The 16,281-nt window shown below is 37.6% G+C and overlaps 2 protein-coding genes across 2 annotated transcripts; one reads left to right on the top strand and one right to left on the bottom strand.

The window, feature by feature from the left end:
* Positions 1–112: 112 nt before the first annotated feature.
* smim14 (small integral membrane protein 14) lies at positions 113–7,119 on the bottom strand. Its single transcript, XM_044115244.1, has 5 exons — positions 6,970–7,119; positions 4,919–5,014; positions 4,220–4,268; positions 3,969–4,123; positions 113–1,819 (listed from the first exon to the last, which is right to left on the bottom strand). The coding sequence occupies exons 2-5, from the start codon at positions 4,991–4,993 to the stop codon at positions 1,781–1,783; spliced, it is 318 nt and encodes a 105-aa protein (XP_043971179.1). The 5' UTR covers positions 4,994–5,014; positions 6,970–7,119; the 3' UTR covers positions 113–1,780.
* A 2,038-nt stretch (positions 7,120–9,157) lies between these two features.
* ube2kb (ubiquitin-conjugating enzyme E2Kb (UBC1 homolog, yeast)) lies at positions 9,158–15,021 on the top strand. The gene is made up of 7 exons (XM_044115337.1): positions 9,158–9,549; positions 10,319–10,412; positions 10,513–10,571; positions 12,242–12,324; positions 12,406–12,505; positions 12,672–12,800; positions 13,703–15,021. Exons 1-7 carry the CDS (start codon positions 9,487–9,489, stop codon positions 13,775–13,777), a joined length of 603 nt encoding a protein of 200 aa, XP_043971272.1. The 5' UTR covers positions 9,158–9,486; the 3' UTR covers positions 13,778–15,021.
* The last annotated feature ends 1,260 nt before the right edge of the window (positions 15,022–16,281 follow it).

Genomic DNA, 16,281 nt, shown 5'->3' with positions numbered 1-16,281 from the left:
TCACATTTAAATGAATCCTATAAAGGAGATGTAGGCCTTTAAGAAATACATGGAAATTTATGCTCTTTAAAAAAACAACAACAAAAAAAAAACAAAAAAACAAGACAAGTAGTTCAGATTTAAGTCTTGATTGTTTATTGTAAGAAAAGTGCATAGTTCAAGCCCTTATAGTCTATTTATTATTAAACATTATCATTTGAGGTGTCATATGATAAACAATAGTCAGAGACGCAACCCAGCTTCTACCCTTTCCTGCATATCACAACCTAATGTTAATATGATTCATAAAGCTCTTCCTGGCCATCTTGACAGCTACTCTGGAAAGCTACAGAACAAACAAAGAAATTTGCTGGTATTGAAATAAGGGAGCCACGTGTCCAAAGGCATTCCAGCTGAACACCCTTCAATCCTACTACAGTTAATGTAAGAGTCTCAGAATCCCAAAGCCCAGATAAGAAAGATGTTCACAAACTTTGATAAAGCTTGAGAAAAAAGCAGCAGGATGTCTTGGTTTAGGTAGTGGCTGTGGGCTGATTGCGTTTGAATGTGTCATTATGTAAAACAGGAAAAAAATATTCAAGAAAAATAGACTACTTCTTCACTAAATATTGTTCCCAATAATTCAAATGTCAACCAAAAAAAAAAAAAAAAGCATGCAGACTGCTCACTGCATCCATTTTATCAAATAGCTTTGTATTGGAAAATATTTTGTAGAAAGTGCTTAAAATTAATTTCAGAACTATAAATTTCCATTGGCACCACTTAACCATACATATTTAGTCAAATGACTAAATATGTATTTAGTCAGGGTATACTTCTAAAAAGAAGTATACCCTGACTGATTTGTTGGTACAGTTTAAGAACCTGATCTAAAGTGGTTTGCTGTAAACAAAAACAAGGTTAATTCACAACTTAGAAAACACTCCAAAAGGAAAATCCTGATTTAAGATTTGAGCTATTCAATTTATTACAGGTAAGTCTTTCATTGTATAAAAGACAAACTCCTGATATATCCTTACTGGCACAGATTAAAGTAAGAATTTTAAACCCTACTGAGTGGAATGTCTTAGAGCGACCAAGAAAATCCCCACTACTCCTGACTGAGAAAGACTGGAAACAGTAATGAAAACCACCTAATGGGAAATTTCCAGCATATCCACCCTAATCAGGCAGCACATTCCTTCATTCAGAGTTAATGTCGCAGCTCTAATGGTGTGTTAACACCACAGCTGAGACCTAGGACCAAATTCAACCTCACACACACATCCTGATTTAAGACTTTGTGAATAAGCAATATACTGTTAATTAGGATCCTGAGTTGTAAAAGAACATAAGTGGTACTTAAGCTGGAATATCCTTAAAGGGTCAGTTTTCTGGATTACTTACAGTTAGTGACAGACTGCTGATTATGAACTTGAATCATAATCCAATGGTGAATGTAGATTTCAATCCTAACAAAATATACATCTATATAAAAAAAGAGAAAAGCCAAAGAAAGATTAGAATAACCAATTATACCGTTTATATTTTTCTAATATATGTGTGCAAAAATTATTTTTAGCCTCTATAGAACATGATCACAACAACAATTTACTGATTTTGTGTCAGGCCGGTTTTAGTAACATTGGTCAAAGAATAAAAAATGTAACCAGGTAATGAAAAGAAAAATATATGTGATTTAAGGCCGACAGGAAGATGATGTTGTCCTGCTCACAGTAGTATCCAACTCAGCATGCTCAGTCTGAGCAGATGGATGATTTCCTGGTGCTCTGACTCAGTGTTAGTCCACTGGTGGTGCTGGGGGCTCCCTTCTTCCACTCTGCAACCCAAGACAGTTACCAATAAATTTTCTGAAGAAGACAAGGAAGCACATGCTGAACCATTTGAAATTAATATTTATACCCCTTCAACTTTGTTTTTCACATTTCTCGCCATTTCACAACCTCAAACGCTAATATATTTTCATAAGATTTCATGTGACAGACCAACACCAAAGTAGTCAACTGCGAAAAGGAAGAAAAATAATATATGGATTTTACAAATAAGGTATTACTAATGTGGAATGCAACTATTGAGCCTCCTTTAATATGGACAGAACCAAATAAAAGGCAATCCTGAAAGAAAACCTGTTAAGAGCGGCAAAAGATTTGAGACTGAGGCGACGCTTCATCTTCCAGCACGACAACAACCCCAGACAAAAATCCAGAACTAGAATGGAAAGGTTTAGTCATGGCTCTCAAACTCAGTGAATTTCATGCCTGGGGAGTCACTGACTTCTCTGGAGTAACCAAACTATAAGCTTTTATTTCAATTTTGACCCTAGCTGAAACATTTAATCGTTTCAAAAGTTTACTATAATGCTTTAATCAATTCCATACATTTAAAAGTCTGGCTGCTTCAATGGAGATGATGGCCACAGAGGACAGTCATCCTGGGTCGGTCCTAATCTAATCTGTGCTTTATTCATATTTTCAGGCTTTTCTATGCATAGAAGAAGAAAACCTGTTGCCCATTGTGTCTATGGGGTTCCAGAGTGTCCCCCTTCAGTGCAGCTTTCCTATGAATTTTCAGGTATTTGTGGCTTATGAGGAAACCTAAATATCCCTCACATGTTTGTTAAATATATTAGACTACAGAAACAAGTGCAGCTGGTGGTACTTGGACTGCTTTTACTGATGCTCAGAAGAAGATTTTTATTTTTTATAACCAATGTAAGTTTATCAGTTCCAAGTTTGAAAATGAGTGGGACTTGCTAATTAATAGGTTCAGTAATCAGGCTGCCATCAGCAATAGAAACTGAAAGCTACAGTAAATAAATTGTAGTGCAGTTCTGCATAAAGGATGTAAAAAAAAATATCCATATACATAGTAGCCAACAGGAGGAGCCACATCCCAATTGATTGGCCATATAACAGTGTTTGAACGGTCCAGTCAAAGTTCAAAACCAAACTCATTTGAGTATGTGCTCACAGATACCCTCCATCCAATCTGACTGAGCTTGAACTATTTTGAAAATGAAGACTCAAAGCTATAATACTTTTATATAAAGTATTGATTCAGAGTTCATGAACAGAAATCAATAACTTAAAGACCATGTATCATTTTCTTTCCACTTTATGCAGTAATTCGTGCTGGTCTATTGCATGGTGACAGCTGTCCCTACTGTCACAGAGACAGAAATGGTAATGGTTTTCTGTTCTTCCTTAATATTCCTTTACATATTGATTACTGAGTAGTTTAGATTTATATCTTTAAAATTATTTCCATTAATCTGATTCTTGAATTATTTGGTGTGCACACATTTAGTTAATTTTATTTGGCAGTTCTTTGTATTTTTTATTAAATGCAACAAATTAATTTCTTCTTTTTGAGTGACCAGTTTCCTCTGGACCTGCTGCTGAAATTATACAGATGAGCTCCAGCTGATGTCCTTATATGGCTGTCAAACTTCCTCAGCAGGCCATTCCATTTGATCGCCAGGGGAAGGGTAAATTTGGTCTCTAGTTTAATTTTACCATTTCTTTAATGTTTCTTCTTTTTGAAAGTTAGTTCAATTCTAGTATTTATTTAATTTAAAGATTGAGTAATGTGCTGAGAAGTATTTGTTTAAGTTCTTGTGTGTTTAATTACCCCCTTGTGTGTGTTAGCAGTGGTCTGATCAGCCACTATTTAAGTTTCCCTCATGTCTTGTTTGTTAGGTCAGTTTTGTGCTCGAGTTTGTTGTGTTACCACCCAATTTATCATTTTTGAATTATTTTTGGACTTTTTTGTAATAAATTAAGAATATATTTTGAAATTTCTTCAACGTCTCTCTGGCTGGTCCATGTAAAACCGTCACATGCATACAATCAAAATAAAATACATTGTACTTGTAAAGTTGTAAAGTGACAAAATGTGGAAAAGACACTTGTGCTTTCCATACTGTGGAAATGTGAAAACTCAAAACGTAGAAACTGATCAATACTAACATTGTGAGGTCCAGAGGGCTTGCCAGAAGCACGGGCTCCTCTGAGGCTGGATGGGCGCAGCAAAAACAAGACCAGAGCCACCACCACCCACCCCATCAAGACCATAGGCAGAGTCAGGTCACCTCCTCCACCCACTGACCCGCTGGGTCCGGGCACTGTGCAGAAACAGAACAGTAAGCGTCAACAGCCATGTCTTCACTGTAGTGCTTTCCAGTCTGACACGGAACGCTGTAGGTGGAGGGGATACGTACGTTCCTGAGGACACTCGATGTCAGTACAGTACGACTGCGATTGCCTGAGCTGAAAATAAAGAGGAAACATTTTATAAAGTCTAAATATAACTTTATGCCACACAACGTTACAATAGTTTCTGTTATACAAAATAGCGACTCATGATTCCTCCAAGGCCTGACTAGGAGGAAACGCTAGTTGAGATATTTACGTCATTGAGGCAACACCCCTTATTGTGATAAGCAAATCAGAAAGCTGAGAGTGGCTTTCAGTTCTCAGCCAACTGCAACCTGCCATGCAAGTTACAGCTGAGCACAAAAACAAAAAAAAGTCACATGGAAACTGAAACCATGACTAGAGGCATAACTTTTAGTACAAATGCCAATATCATCTTTGACAATGCATCCTTCACTAATGTACTAAATTAACAAACATGAAATCAATTTGACTTTACAGACATCACTGAAGAGCAAAAGACAAACACACAACAGGAACCAGGATGCATCATCCCGGTCACTCAGTGACGCGTTGTATGCTGATTACTCCCTCTGGGAATACTTTCATTTACGAACCAGCTGTAGAAACTCACATACTTTATGGCATTTTCACTGGATAATATGTACCAACAACAGGTTTCACTGTCAATCTGCCTCAGCCCTACAGATCAACCTGCCACAATGTATAAATCAGAGAGAAATCCTGTCAGTTGTCCTGCTTACCAGGTTGATGAGGCGCCTCATAGCATACTCCTGAGAGCAGATGCACTCACACGGGTCGAAGCCTCCTTCAGCCATTTCTCACCAGCAAGAATCCACCTTGAAGCAGAGGCTCTTCAAGTAAGTAGGGCATACATGAACAAGAGGTAGAAATCCAATGCTGCCTCTTGTTAGTGCTGTTTTGTTGCGCGATAGACACACACACACAGAGAAGGGGGAGGAGACTCTTCTGCTAAGGAGAGTCGGCAGCGGTGTTTTTATCATTTTGTTTTATACTCAAGCCAGATGGGAGATTTTATCTGCACTTTTCTGTTGCCTATTATCTTTTATCTTAAATGCTAGTGGCTAGTCAGCATATTTATAAAATTGATTCCCACGTTCTCTAACCCTTCTCATATTGAAAAGTAGCTTAGATAAAAGGACAGAAATAAGAGGTTTCTAGAACCTGACACACTTTGCATAAATATAAATGTAAAGTTACATTTATTCTACAGAAATTAGTAGAACAGCTACCATCAATGGATCAGTGATTATGATTTAAGACAATTAATCCTGAACTGAGATTAAAACCCAGGAGACACAAAGCAGCCCAAGAGGCCAGAGGTCAGATGCTGCAAAGTAAAACAAGCCAAAGTGTTCAGAAGATGCATTATAACACGCTCTGTATGGTTTTTCCCCTGTTTTTGGATGATTGTTTGCGAAGTTTTAGGAGATGTTCTAAGAGTAGCACCAGATGGAAGTGTTTTTATAATCCAGAGCTGAAATTACCAACTGAGTCATTTAGTTTCAGTTACATAATACCTTACTAAAGCATTCATGCTTAAATCTTTCACATTTTATGTAATTATAAACATAAACTGAAACTTTTCTTTTTGAGATTTTATGTGAAAAACCAACTAAAAGTACAGTGGAAGGAAAATGATCCATGGTGTCTTTAAAAAAACAACAAACAAACAAGAAATCTGAACATTGTGGTGTGAATTTGCATTCTTTCATGCAGAGTCCATGCTTTTCAGAATCTCCCCATGATGCCATTATAGCCTGAAATCTTTTGGGAAATGGCTCTGTCACTCCGCACATCTACAAACTTAAATTTCAACCTCAGTCAGTTTTTATGGAGACCGTCTATGAAAATTTATTTGCAAGTCTTACCACAGATTCTCAAAAGCTTTCAGGTCTACACTTTGACTCAGTTATTCTGAACATGTTTTTATCTGGCTGCATGTTTAGAGTCGTTGTCCTGATAGGAGGTGAACCCCATCGCTAGTCTGAAGTCTTTTACAGCCTTTAACTTGTTCTCTTTCAGGATTACTTGCATTTAACTTCATTCATCTTCTCATCAACTCTGACCTGCTTCCCTGCAACCTGCTAAAGAAAAATATCCCCACAGCATAATGCTGCCACCGATATGTTCCAACCTAATGGTGAAAAGCAGGCCGCACTTTTCAGATCCAAGTTTTCGAGGTATGGAAACTTTTTTAAAGCTCTGTGCTTTAGTTGAAATTTCGATGTTTCGAACATATGCATGTAGTGACAAAGACTTTCAATGGGATTTAAAAAAAAAACATGACTAGCAAGGAAGTTAAATAAACTTACGCTTGCTTTTCCAATGTAATCTTTGGACACAGTTGTTAACACTGTATGGAGATTTGGCCAAACTCTGTCTGAAAATTCACAACACGTCTTGAAATAAGATAGTTGCTCTGAAACCTGGATTTCCTTGAAAGTTTTAGCCCCTACCATTTAAACAGCGCAGTTCCGCAGGTGGCTAACTTTGCTCGCTTAGAGCAACTTAAAAGCAGACCAACTAGTCACTTCGTCTTAGCACAACTAAAACCCGTGCTTTTCAAACCACAGCTTCCACTTTCTACTCAAAATCGTTCTGCTTTCACCGTCTGCGCTCTCAGGAAAACATTTAGCAAACTAGCTTCTACCGAGTCTAGCCAGAGGAGGAGAAAACACCCTGTTTTGTTCCATTTTCCTTTCTTTTTACTATTGAATACTCTCGATTAGAAACACAAGTGAACAAAACCAAGGAAGGACAAACGTCTTACCTGAGCTTGGATGTCCTCAGCAACGACTGAGTGCGTTTATCGGGCCTGTGCTGCTCTGCTGCAGCGCCGCTGATGCCGATATTCTCCGTCAAACCACCGCCGACATGTCAACCATCTCTGTGTGTTTACTTTAACGCTCAGAACCTTCCGACCATACATGCACGTGGTGAAACGCGCTTCAGTCATTGGTCCAAATATTTGACGGGCAGGTCTCCAAGTCAATCAAAATTATCCAACCTCGAACGTAAACAAACAGTCCAACTGCTTCTATCTATCTATCTATCTATCTATCTATCTATCTATCTATCTATCTATCTATCTATCTATCTATCTATCTATCTATCTATCTATCTATCTATCTATCTATCTATCTATCTATCTATCTATCTATCTATCTATCTATCTATCTATCTATCTATCTATCTATCTATCTAAGTGTATTCTTAATATCAAATTCAAAATAATGTAATAATTCCAAAGGGAAATGAAATGTTAATTTTAATTTGAGGTTCATAGAAGAGTTGTTGTAGGTGTTGTAGATGCTGATGAATCTCCTGTTGCTGTCTGTATTACTGTCTATCCAAAGAAGCCTCTGACTGTAGACAGCCGTTTTAAAGCAGCCCTATGAGGAGTTGTCTAGACAGGGTTGTCTGTATTATTCTTGTGCTTATGAAGAATGCTTATTTCATAAGCACATTCCCATCACTTTATCATCAACATATGAGACAACTGTTAAAACCTCCACAAATTTTCTGTGCAATTGAGTGTAAATGCCTTGCAATAGACAGAATAGAACAAAAATATCTAACATTTTAGGGAAAATTCAGATGTAGCAGCAGCAAAGTGTCAGGCAATCGAAGCATGGAGATTTTGCACAAAAATTACAACATAAAAACATAATTAAGAATACCATACAGTGCACTAAAGGCAAATTTAAAATATAAAGTACTGTGCCTGTATTAAAAATAGCATTATTTGCCCCAAAGACATGAGCAATTGAGCAAATTTTTAAAATTTTCTCAATTGCTCATTCTGCATTCAAAAAAATAACAAATGATTTACAAGAAAAAAATAAAACAGCATACAATAGGAATGTTATTTAAAAAGAGAAAAACTGCAAATTGCAGCAGAGATGTAAACCCCGCAATAAGTCAAGTTTTGACACTCTACAGCCTGGATACATGTGGCAGTTTAGTCAAGGTCCAAATTAAAGAGCAATTTGTCCCCAAACTTTACAGACTGTTCACTCTTGTTACAAAATAACAGAACATGACGCTGCCACCACTGAATTTCACAGTGTTGATGATGTTCTCAGACTTCCCAACATTCCTGTTTTCTCTTAAACTTCAATTACTTTTTATTTAATTTGAGAATACAACATGTCACCAGAAGTTAAGGTCTTTAAGCATTTGCAAACAGTCTGATATTTCATGTTGCTTTTGGAGTAATGGCTTCTTCAGTGGCCTCTTTTTTTCTTTTTTGGCTGAACCTGCAAATACAAGTACCAGGTGAGCACTGCTCAAGGGGCGGTATTATATAAAATGTATGTATTTTTTTTTAGCTTTTTGTCATGTAATAATGTTATTCCCTCATCAAAAATATACCTGGAGTGTTGCTTCAATTCTTTCATGCATTTTTGAGAAATATTTTAATCACCTGTGGCAACTATTTGAGGTTGGTCTTACAGAAAGCCTCCTTTTCCACACAGCTCCTCCTTGGAGCTGCAGTTTCTGCCTCACAGAGGTCCTCGAGACTAGCCAACAGCAATTAGCAAACACATGGTGAAACTGTGCATTTTGCTGAGCTCATCATACAAACTACTTCTCAGTGAAACCCTGTAAGAACTGTTGTTAAATGCGTAATTGAGAAACATTGTGATAATGCCTGAAGGCAGAGGGTCAGAAAGAGCAGGAGCTTCTTAAAGAGACAGAGCCCCAATTTCAAAGCGTTAAATTATAAAAGTAAATTTCTTTTAGGTTATATTCGATATTTGTGGCATGTTTAGAACAACTGGAAAATACATAATTTTTTTAGGTAAGCAGTTAGGCCTTCTTATTATCTTAAAATGAATAGGTGTAATCAAAAATAATAATTTTGAACGTTGGTTAAGAAAAAACAACAATAAATGTACAGACACTCAAAGGAAAATCGGTCAGATATAAAGGGCTGCCTTTTCCCACCACTGTAGACAGAAATGTCCTGATTGCCAATTTGAAAGGAGACCGTACTGTCTGTGTGTCACTGAGGCTCATTAATGAAAGTTCTAGCTTGTGCTCCATGCTGCAGCTACTCTCTGTGTGCATGTTCTGGACTCAATGACTGACTGACGCTGACTCTGCGTTGGCAGGCGACGGCAACGGTAAGCTCTCTTTCTGTCTGAGCTGAAATGAAGTGCTAAATGGTACAAGCGAAGGAGTTCCTTAAGTGTCACTAGCAGAAGGCAAGGCGACCCCCACACAGACAACACCGGGAGAAGCCCCGGGTGCAGCTCTGAGGCAGCTCAGCAGACAGACAGCCATGGCTAACATCGCGGTCCAAAGGATCAAGAGAGAGTTCAAAGAAGTTCTCAAAAGCGAGGAGGTTTGTTTACTTCGCCGACTGCTTTCACTTCCTCACAACTCCTTCATTTGCTTTTTATTTCGACTCTGTTGACATGTGAAGTGACTGTACGGTGCTTGTGGAGGACGGGAATCACCCGACGAGGTGTTGGTTATGTGTTGCATCAGGTCAGGCCCGAACATCAGAACTTAAGCTAGCGTTAGCTTCACTAAAATGCCAGGAGCGTGTCAGGTGGGTGTGTTCAGGAAACACCGGGGATTCACAGAACTACGGGCCTGCTGTTATCAGCTGTGCCCGTAAACATTGCTCAAAATTAATTAAAGCTGTTTTACACCAACTGTAACTTGGGTCCAATGGATTACCACGACTCAACAAATAAGCCGGTGTCATCTCAGTTTAGCTGCTTTGAGCTACTTAAAGGCAGCGATGTTTTGAATCTCCATCTACAGTTAGCATTAGCATCTCATGTTGTGCTTTCAGCCCCTTACCAGCTTTGTAATCAGCTGGTTGTGGTCGCTGTGGGAGGTTTATGGGGTGAATGTTGTGTATTTCCCTTCCAGCAAAGTTTTTGTTTCCTCTTTTTTAACTTTAAGTTGCTTTATTCCACTAGTAAACAATAGGTTTAACCACGACATCCTTTAGAAGTAGGAAGCATACTTTAAATTTCTCTAAAAATCAGCTGAGTCAGGTTTGTCAGAGGCCTCACTTTTTGCATATAGTGTTTGTGTCAAAATATTTGTTTTTTTCCCCCGTAAAACATTATCTTTCTGTTACCTCTCCCAATATCTAGACAAGTAAAAACCAGATCAAAGTTGATCTGGTAGACGAGAACTTCACAGAACTGAGAGGTGAAATAGCAGGACCACCAGATACACCTTATGAAGGTACACACCTGAAACACAGATTTTTTTCTGTAAAGAAAACACTTGGCTCAATATATCCTGATTAAAAATGTTGTTTCTCTTGTTTGTTTTCTCTTTTAAGGTGGCAGATTTCAGCTTGAAATAAAAATCCCAGAAACCTACCCATTTAACCCCCCAAAGGTGAGTAGCTGAATGTTTTGATTTGAACAAATTGTAAGGCCTTTACTGCTTGTTGAGTTTTTAAATATCATAAGGGAAAAGCTGAACAATTGGTCTTTTAAGGATTTTAAGATCCAAGAAATGGTTTTTATTGCTTCATGGTGGCTATCCTGTTCAACAGGTTTTTGATTTTTACATGCTAGTGTTGCTGGGTATCACCAGCAAGCATTTAAATACCTTTCATAGCTATTCTAGCAAGGTATGGACTGTCATGAGAATCTAATAGTATGAGTACCTTGAATAAGTACTGCTCATACTCATCCTGCTGTATGAGTTTATCTTAATATAAACTCAGCATTTCAAAATAAAATCTGTAAAATCATCTAGAGCAGAATATTATTCCTCTCAGTTGCTCTGCTCTTTAAAATCTAACCGGTTAATTAGGCAGACTGCCTGCTTGGTTTAACATTTACGCTGTTTTCATCTTGTCAGCTGTAGTTTTAAAATTGTGTTTCCTTCGTAGGGGTGGTTGGTGCTGCTATCTTGTTTGATGATGAAATAAAACTTAAAAAACAGTTAATTTAAAGAGAGTAGTTGTCCTGTTTTAGGGTTAGCTAGTGCTCGGGTACAGATGGGGTCAGTGTTGCCATTCTTTCTGTCACACAGCAGGAGAGATTTCTGGTCATTCCGGCACTTTCTCTGTCATCTCATTTAAACTAAACTACTAAAACTACAGGAACTTTGTAGTGTTGAAACTGTAACTGGCTTATATTAGTATTATTATCAGTCTTTGTTTATGACAAAGTTTAATCAGTTACTGACAACTCTTCTTATTTTGGGTCAAAAAGTCCTTCAAGATGGCTAAAGCTATGACAAATGATTTACATTTTTAACAGTTAAAAAATGAGATTTAAGTTTTGAAGAGAAATGAAATGCAGTAGTTTCTGATCTTATTATTATTTGGTATGGAAAACCTGAACTGAGATTATTTGGAAAAACAGTCCTAAATATTTATTCTAAGTGTGCTGTTGTTATGGTCCTCGCCTTTTGAGCACCCTCTATTAAGAATTAGGGGCAGCTGGTGTTTATGTTAAAAGAAAACATAAAAAGGGCCTTGCAGGTCTGCCTTATTAATGGAAAGGCATGCAGTTTCTAGGGTTTTGTTTCTTTTTTTTTTTTTGTCTGTTCTCATCAGCAAGAATGAATATGTCCTTACCTTTGTAACCTAGTTTAGTGACTGGTTCTTGCCAAATCTGCTTTTGAGAAGAAGTTGTTCGATGTGTGGCTCTGATTACTTTGAAATTGAGAGAAAGCTTAGGAAGTAAAATCAACAATTTTAATTTTCATTCTTTAAAAATGTGAAGTGTCCTCTGCATTACTCTTCTGTTGTGATCTGGGGCTGAACAAAATAATTCCTTCGGACACACACGTCCCCTGCACGACCCGTTGCCATGAGAGACAGGTTGTGTTGATACACAGCGAGTCTCGGATGTTTCTTTGCTTGATAACATTTTTTTTAAGAAGACATAATTTCTCATATTGTAGATGCAACTATAAAGAAAGCTATATGAATCAAAAATAATATCTTATTTTAGAACTTATTCTAAAAAAAGAATCCATAGGAATGAAACTAGATACACTGTCACCATTTATAATGACTCATCTGTCTTCCTTGACTTGCCGTTCTTCAGGTGCGCTTCATCACAAAGATCTGGCATCCTAACATCAGCTCAGTGACCGGAGCAATATGTCTGGACATTTTAAAAGACCAGTGGTGAGTGTGTAGAGCTAAACGCTGTGGTCTGTGGCGTTCAGAAATCAACTCGCGTTCACGTGTTGAATCTGTCTCACTCAGGGCAGCTGCTATGACCCTGCGGACCGTGCTGTTGTCCCTACAGGCTCTTCTTGCTGCAGCAGAACCAGATGATCCACAAGATGCAGTAGTTGCAAACCAGGTGAGAATTACTTTCCATTTTCTTTTCCTTTCGGCAAAAATCAAGCTGCTCTTTAGTTTAACTTTTTTTTTTTTTTTTTTTTACTTTGAGAACAACTTCTTACAAAACTGAAAAGCTGGATCTTTTTTTAAAATTGATTTCTGAATTTTCTGTCTTGAATCCCCAGTACAAGCAGAACCCAGAAATGTTCAAACAGACAGCAAGGCTGTGGTCACACGTCTATGCCGGTGCTCCAGTCTCCAGTCCGGACTACACGCGAAAAATAGACAAACTCTGTGCCATGGGCTTCGATAAGGTTAGAGACACTTCTCTGGTTCTGAGCACCGAGTTTAAACATATCCTCACATAAACAATTTTAGGCGAAAGCAAATTTTTTTTCATTAACTACCTACTGTAGTAAACAATATAGACATAACATACTTCCCTGATTACATTCTACTACACACAATTGTTTAATAGTCTTTCTAACATTCAGCCATTTCATTTCAGGCTAAATATCTAAATATCTAAATATATATATATATATATATATATATATATATATCTTTACACAGATGTATATTTTTGAATTCCAGTAAGATTTTTTTTCAGGTGCCTGAACAGATGATAATTAAGTTGTGCATAAAGGAGAATTAAGCAATTACATTTGAAATAAAGTAGATTTTTTTGAGTACAAATATTATAAAGGTATGACAAAATGCTCTCAAATTAAAAATGTAAGCTCTTGATATTTGACATTTTAATTCCTGCTTGTGTGCTTGCAGGAACTTAGTGAGGAAATTTGAGTGATTTATTGGACAAAGTGAAGAGAAACTATAAACAAAAGAGTCAATCACATCACACTAGGATCAATTCAGTACCAATACTCACCTTGGTATTAATGGTAACGATATTTAGATTGATATGCCCAGGTCTAGTAATAAGCCTTAAAAGAAATGAACTTTAATGCACCAGAAATCCTGAAAATTCCTGATCTTTTAGTACATGCATTATGGTAACTTACACGCAGTTAACAGGCATACCTTGTTTTGTTGGGTTTTAAAAATTTGATGCATCAGCTAAAATTACTTAACTAGCACTGAAACAAGGAGCAAGAAACTTTTGTTAATTGAAAACAACATGCATAAAAGTATTGCAGTAGTTTAATTTTGGAGCACACAGACTTGCATCTTCATGCTTGTCCTCTCTCGTTTTCAGAATGCAGTAATAGCGGCCTTGTCTTCAAAATCCTGGGATGTGGAAACGGCGACAGAACTTCTCCTCAGCAACTAGGACCCATCCAGGTGTGAGGATCCAAAAAATGAAAAAATAATAGAAATAAAAACTCCCATCATCAGAGCACCTCAGCTCCTCCGGGCGCCATGCCAACGTCACATTTTGCTAAGCAGACACAAACCCCGTCACATTCAGCACAGCAGGCTGAAGCTTCTTTTATTAGAGGTTTGCTACAAACACCAGTAGCATCACAGTTGCCAATATGTTCACCGCTCTGTTGCCTGTCCATCACATCAAGGATTTCCCTTTTATTTCCTCTTAAGTGTGTTTATAAGCCCCAACAAACTCAGCCCCTCATTTTCTTTCCATTTCTCCCCCAAAAGAAACATTTACTTTGCCCATTTTCACCATTTGCACTTTTATTTAGCTCAAACAGTTGTCTGTCAATTTCTGCAGGGTAAAACATGAGGGGAGCCACACACGCTGTTTTCTACCTACCACATGTTTATTTAGTAGGGAGTTGGACTTTGCATCATATTCTCTCCTACAGAATCTCAATGCTGTAAGAGCTGGATATAAAATACTTGACTTGGATAGTGCTGAGCATTGGGCGGTGTGCCGGGTTTTTCCTGAACTGTTTGATGTTCTGATCCACCGCAGGAGTTTGGTAGCATGCATTTTGTACATTCAACTAGGAAAAGCCCAGCACATCCATATCCTCCACCATTTGCACACATGCACAAGAAACAAGAGTTAGCTGTAAATAATGTGTGTAAATTTAAATCTATATTGGGGATATTCTTTTTTTTTTTTTTCTTACATTGTAAAACTAGTTACTCTAAATATGAACTATGCCTACTTTCCAGTTGGACTTTTCATGCATTTATGATCCATGAGAAGTCCAACAAAATGTCGTATTTTTTTTTTAAAGAAGTCGTACCCTCCAAAATCCCGATCTGTGCAAGTCATAACACGCCAGCTCCTCTGCTATGCCACAATGAAATATTTTTCTAGTCTTTTATTCTTGCATGTTTTTTTTGCCTTTTACTACAGTTGGCCAAATTGTTTAGTGGGAGTTAGTTCATTTGAACATTTCCTTTAAAAAAAAAAAAAAAAAAAGTCACAAAAACCACAAAGTAAAGCCAATTTGAGCTTTGTTCTTCCTGCTCTTCGAACCGTTTTTTTTGTTTTTCCCAGAGCAGGCGAGCGACCGTTGGGCACGAGTGTCGAGATTGATTTAGGTTTGTAAAGCTGCAGTGGTCGCCTGTTGCAACCAGATTAAACATTTATTGTGTAGTTGATTTTTGAGGGGATGTTATTTTATTTCTGAGCCACTCAACCCTAATGTTGACCATATGTACACTGCCTAGCAACAAAAAAGTATTAATATCCAATTTGTCATTTAAAGCAACAAACTTCAATGTGTTTTATTTAAAAAACAAGTAGAGCATGACTGAAGTGGAAGAAAAACTTGTTTTATCTGATAAGTTTGACTTTTGCATTTCTGTTTAGTCACAGTCAGTACTTTGGAGAACCAATATTTATAACTACAGCAGCGAAGAGGAAGGAGACGGGAAAATTGCACAGCAGTAGCTCTTGAATACTTGAGCAATCCCGCTGTAGTATTTACTCCCTCCATTACTCTTTGCAGAAGTCTTGTTTGTAGAGTCTGAACATAATTTGACGCTTTTTCACAGATTTTAATTTAATTTAGATCTGGATTGTGTGTTTAGGTCTATTGTCTTTTTCAGTCAAGTCTTTCTCAGGACTGTCCTGCACTGATCTCCATCCATCTTCTAGTCTAATTAATCAGCCCCATATTTTACCATTTTCTTCCGGGTGAGGCGCAGTGTTCGCATATCTGCTGTTTTTCTGTGTGGTTTAACAACAGTAACTTAATACTTGTCCTATGAGTGAATTCTTCCACCTGAGCTATAGCTCGTCCAGATGTGTGACTCTAGGCAGGTGCTTAAAAGTATGCAATAGCTTGAAAGATTTTTGTCTTCACAGAGATTAAAAACAATCGTTTCCCTTCCATTTCAGAAGTGTTTGAAATCTGAAAATATTAAGTGGTGTGAATGCTTTAGGAGAGCTAAATATAGGTTATGTCCCAAATGTGCTTTACTATACAACAACAAAAAAAATTCCTTTCATTTTATAAATGTAGAACTTTGTTCTTTTTAGGGACACTGACAAGCTTGGCAGAAAAGTGTTTGGATTTTATCAAGGCCACTTATTTAAAGGTTTCTTTTTAATTGACCTCCAGAGGAGCAGCGTATTAAAATTTGAGTTATTGTGCAAAAATCTCTGCTGCTGACAGTGAGACAAGTTCAGAGGCAGGCAGAAGGTACAGTCTGCTTTATCTGTAAATAGACGGACTCGTAAAGCGCACCAGTGTCTGCTAGATCTACATTTTTGTCAGAAAGGGGCAGAAACGAGACGAGCGGCCTCCTCCATCCACCCCGTCTTCCTGCTGTTCTCACCATGTACAATGTTGCACGATGACGAAGGGGGGCTGTTGCATCTCAGTTTCTCCAATTTAAATAGACTTGTTTTTTATT

This window comes from Gambusia affinis, linkage group LG04 (genome assembly GCF_019740435.1).
Source record: "Gambusia affinis linkage group LG04, SWU_Gaff_1.0, whole genome shotgun sequence".
In the NCBI taxonomy this organism is placed as follows: domain Eukaryota; kingdom Metazoa; phylum Chordata; class Actinopteri; order Cyprinodontiformes; family Poeciliidae; genus Gambusia; species Gambusia affinis.
Note: the sequence above shows the minus strand (reverse complement) of the source record. Positions and strands in the feature narration are given on the sequence as shown.

What these genes read in the sequence shown, in the direction of transcription:
- ube2kb (XM_044115337.1), top strand. Translation starts at nt 9,487, where the DNA reads ATGGCTAACATCGCGGTCCAAAGGATCAAGAGAGAGTTCAAAGAAGTT. An exon ending in ACCAGATACACCTTATGAAG is followed by an intron (nt 10,413 to 10,512) that starts GTACACACCTGA and finishes TTCTCTTTTAAG; the next exon opens with GTGGCAGATTTCAGCTTGAA. An exon ending in ATGCAGTAGTTGCAAACCAG is followed by an intron (nt 12,506 to 12,671) that starts GTGAGAATTACT and finishes TTGAATCCCCAG; the next exon opens with TACAAGCAGAACCCAGAAAT.
- smim14 (XM_044115244.1), bottom strand. Translation starts at nt 4,993, where the DNA reads ATGGCTGAAGGAGGCTTCGACCCGTGTGAGTGCATCTGCTCTCAGGAG. An exon ending in CATCGAGTGTCCTCAGGAAC is followed by an intron (nt 4,124 to 4,219) that starts GTACGTATCCCC and finishes GTTTCTGCACAG; the next exon opens with TGCCCGGACCCAGCGGGTCA. An exon ending in AGCCCTCTGGACCTCACAAT is followed by an intron (nt 1,820 to 3,968) that starts GTTAGTATTGAT and finishes CTTGGGTTGCAG; the next exon opens with AGTGGAAGAAGGGAGCCCCC.